Below are 3549 nucleotides of genomic sequence, written 5' to 3'. Positions count from 1 at the left end.
GGTTCTAATGGCACAGCTTGCAGTAAATTTTTAAGTGTGGTTTCTGATGGCAAAATCATGTAACTTCGTAAAAACCTGTATGCACGGGTGCTTCGCTTATATATAGCCAGAGCAGAAAGCTTGTCATTTAGCGTCCAAAGTCGTTTCTTCTTTGGACGCTTCATGTTGACCATTTCTGCTCTGACTATTTGTCTGGTGAGAGGAGAGATGGTGAGTTCATCCACCATATCCACAAACCTTTTGGAGGCTAGCTTTGACAGCGAAGAGCATCTTCGCTGAGCCTTGTCCAGTTTGTGGTGGACTGTAAATGCTGACTGGCGATACTCCATCACTGTCTTGGCTAGCTCTACCTTTTGAGGTGACAGAGACACCACCCCCACAGCCTCACAAATTCTCTTCCTAGACATCCTTTGCCCAGGGGCCAAAGACCGTTGCCTAGCACCAAGAGATTCCCTGCAACCTGAAACATTTCAGCACCATCAACTGCTAGATAGCTTTTTCAAAGCAGAAGGGCGGGCTAAAAAACAAACACTCACGTCTTGGTGTAGCATCAGGATATGCATCCCTCCTTGGGCACTTCTCCGTCTCCCCAGTGAAGTCTCCTTCATCTCCAGGCTCCACCTCCTCAAAGGATCTCTTGCCTGAGAACAAAATTTACAGCTGATAAATGTGCACATTTAATTTAAAATGAACTGGTAGAACTGGGAGAATGGCCTTTTTATAGTAGAAGTGCAGGCTAAAACTTGGGAACCCACCTGGTGAGGCAGAAGAACTTCCAAAATGGCTCCTTATTGAGGTCTGCTCGGGATTCTCTGTCACCTTGTCCACTAAAATTAAACATAAAAATTATCCCTCATGAATAAGAAGCCACACTAATTCAATTAGTTTAAAGAGGCACATAACTATACACAATACCTGTTATGGAGGCTGCTGATGTGTCTTCAAAGGACTGGTCAGAGGTTGCCGAGAAAATAAATGGAGTTGCTATTCCTGCAAAAGTGAAGAGTAGAATTTTAATAATGGTCAGTAATGGGTTGTTTAATTAATATATAATAAACTCTACTGCACAATTCAAATTATTCCAAAGAAAAATTTACCATGCCTACTGTCCCAAGCTACCATCTGGCTCTCTGACAGTTCCTGATGGTTTGGACCAAATTTAGTTGGAACAGCATGCCTCTGCAACCTCTGATGGAATTTGTCCCAGAACATGTTGTTCTCAAAATGTGCAGGGCATACAAATCGAGATGATGATAATGTCGAGTCAGCTGTGAGTAAAAGATCAATGTTCCCTATGACTTTCAGCCACTTGCGGCGCCTGAAATAACATCACAGGATATTAATTGTGTCACGAGGACACTCTTGCACAGAAATCAGGGGAAAATATTCCACAATGACCACATACCATACAGAAACACAAAAGTAGTAGGAATACACTAACCTGCGCATGTCAGGCGGGAAGTGAAAAACTGTCTTTCCATCACCTGACACGGCATAAGCAGAGCACCCGGACACACAACACCTCTTCTTCTTTGCGCCCATGATCAAAATGAGTCGCTGCATTATGAATAATATTAGAAAATCACGAAATAAACAACCCAGAATGAAAGCAGAAACATTCAAAGAAACGGTGCTTGTTGTGACACTGATGCCAACAATCCCTAGTATGACAGCAAATTATCATGGCTCCTAATTATAATTAGAATGTACTGACGGTGAACAAAGATGAAACGAGTCTATCAAATGTGGTTGGGTAGGTATAACCGTGGCTTTGAACTTACCAGCTGGGTGACCCGACCAGAATAATCAGGGTCTTTCTCCCCTCATGTGTAGTGACAAATGTGGCAAGATCCCAGGCCGACTGTGGTGGTGGGGGGACAGCTAGCGACCGGAAACAGCCATTGCAGTTGGCTGGGGTTGGGTCGGTCGTCGCTGCGTCACCACGCGCGCCGTGCCGTGCTCCTCGCCACGCCGTGCCTTGCCATGTGTGCCGGTCGTTCGCCTGTGTAGGCTTTTTCGCGTTGTCGAAGTTCTTTTCACTTGTCACCATGCCATCATCATCAATATTTTCGACGCCCGCAAGGTGTGTGTCAGCAGCAAGGGACCAAGGTATCGTTTTTCAAACCAACATCATTTTAACCTGTTCATGTTTGTACACAGGGCCTCTCGTACCTGGCCTAGCGCCATGATGGGCTAGTTCGCCTCATCGCCCTGCCTCCGTCCCTGCTGCTGTTCACCAACGTCACCATCGCCACCATGCCCGTCAATTTGCCTTCACCACGAGGGCTGATCTTGTTCTTCTCTCGCCACCGCCGGAAACTTCCGGCGGGCGGCGAGCTCCATGACGTCATGTCCGGCGTTCGACTTCAAGCTGTTTCGTGTGTGTGTGCTTGTGTGACGAGCTTCGTGCTCGACTTTTGCCCTAGTGCATTTTGGGCTTGTTTGTAGTGCTGTGCACTGTGTCCGCTTGCGCTGCAAGTTTAAATGACGTAGTCTGTCGTCATTTTGTTCTTCTCTTCTCCCGGCTCTGGGGAGGCGCCCCCCTTTGCCGTGGTTTCCTCATTGCCTGTCTGCTGTAAGGCAACTTCTATTGGTGAGTGCACTCGTAAATTAATTCCTTGGCCAAGGGTTTAGTATAATATTGTACTTTGTACCATTGTTGTGTACTTTTGTATTTGTACATTTTGTACTTTGTTGCGCTATGCACAAGTTGTCCGTTCATGGATATATTTGATATTAGTATGCACATTCGCAAGCCCTTATTTATGGGTCATTAATTGCTTATTTATTGCCCAAGTTGTTATACTTGTGGATTTTAACCACTGTTTTATAGTGGCTGGTTTATTAGTACTCTTTGAGTTGACGTTTATGTCGTAAACTATTTACCTTAATTACTTCGTGCTTCTGCATTTTACTGGTGCATTACGTTTCATGGGGGACGCCCCTTTATCTTCCTTTTGTGCTTCGCACTCATGAGGTTTCCAGTGATCTTGGTACGGTACTACTTATCTTTCGTTGAATTTGTGCCATGTTCATTGTATGCGCTGTATTTATTGTTGACAGTGTATGTTATCTTTGTGTGCAGCTGTTTGTTTGTCGTTTGTCAATGCATTCTGTTTATTGTTGTTGCATTGTTCATTGTACAGTGTTTGCTTTGCATTGTTTGTGCTGGTTTCCCACTAAACCGAGTACATTGTTTAGTAATGCTATTTGTTGCATACTCTTCATACTCTTGTTGTGAGATCTTTGATATTACAATATTCTTTCAATCACTAAAATCTCTATTTGTAAACAATACATTATTCGAGTATATAATTATATGATTACAGTTGATAATCTATTGTTGCATTTGTAAACTGCTGCCCATATCATCTCTTGAGATTTGAAGTTTGTTGGCAACTGTCTTCCTTTTGCTTAGTTCTGAAATGAAAGACATAAAATCCGTATTAATCAATAGTCAATAATTGCTTACCCATAAAGCTATAAATACCTAATTTCAACTTACCTCTCTTACCTTTAAACGCTAGTTGTTGCAGAAGGGTTGTATTT

The 3549-nt window shown here is 43.4% G+C and overlaps 1 protein-coding gene across 1 annotated transcript; it reads right to left on the bottom strand.

Moving 5' to 3' along the window:
- Positions 1 to 654: 654 nt before the first annotated feature.
- LOC127750804 (uncharacterized) lies at positions 655 to 1542 on the bottom strand. Its single transcript, XM_052273296.1, has 4 exons — positions 1442 to 1542; positions 1098 to 1318; positions 916 to 990; positions 655 to 827 (listed from the first exon to the last, which is right to left on the bottom strand). The coding sequence occupies exons 1-4, from the start codon at positions 1540 to 1542 to the stop codon at positions 655 to 657; spliced, it is 570 nt and encodes a 189-aa protein (XP_052129256.1).
- Between the last annotated feature and the right edge of the window lie 2007 nt (positions 1543 to 3549).

This window comes from Frankliniella occidentalis, unplaced genomic scaffold, assembly GCF_000697945.3.
Source record: "Frankliniella occidentalis isolate FOCC.00 unplaced genomic scaffold, Focc_3.1 Scaffold263, whole genome shotgun sequence".
NCBI lineage: Eukaryota > Metazoa > Arthropoda > Insecta > Thysanoptera > Thripidae > Frankliniella > Frankliniella occidentalis.
This window is presented reverse-complemented; position numbering and strand designations above follow the sequence as displayed.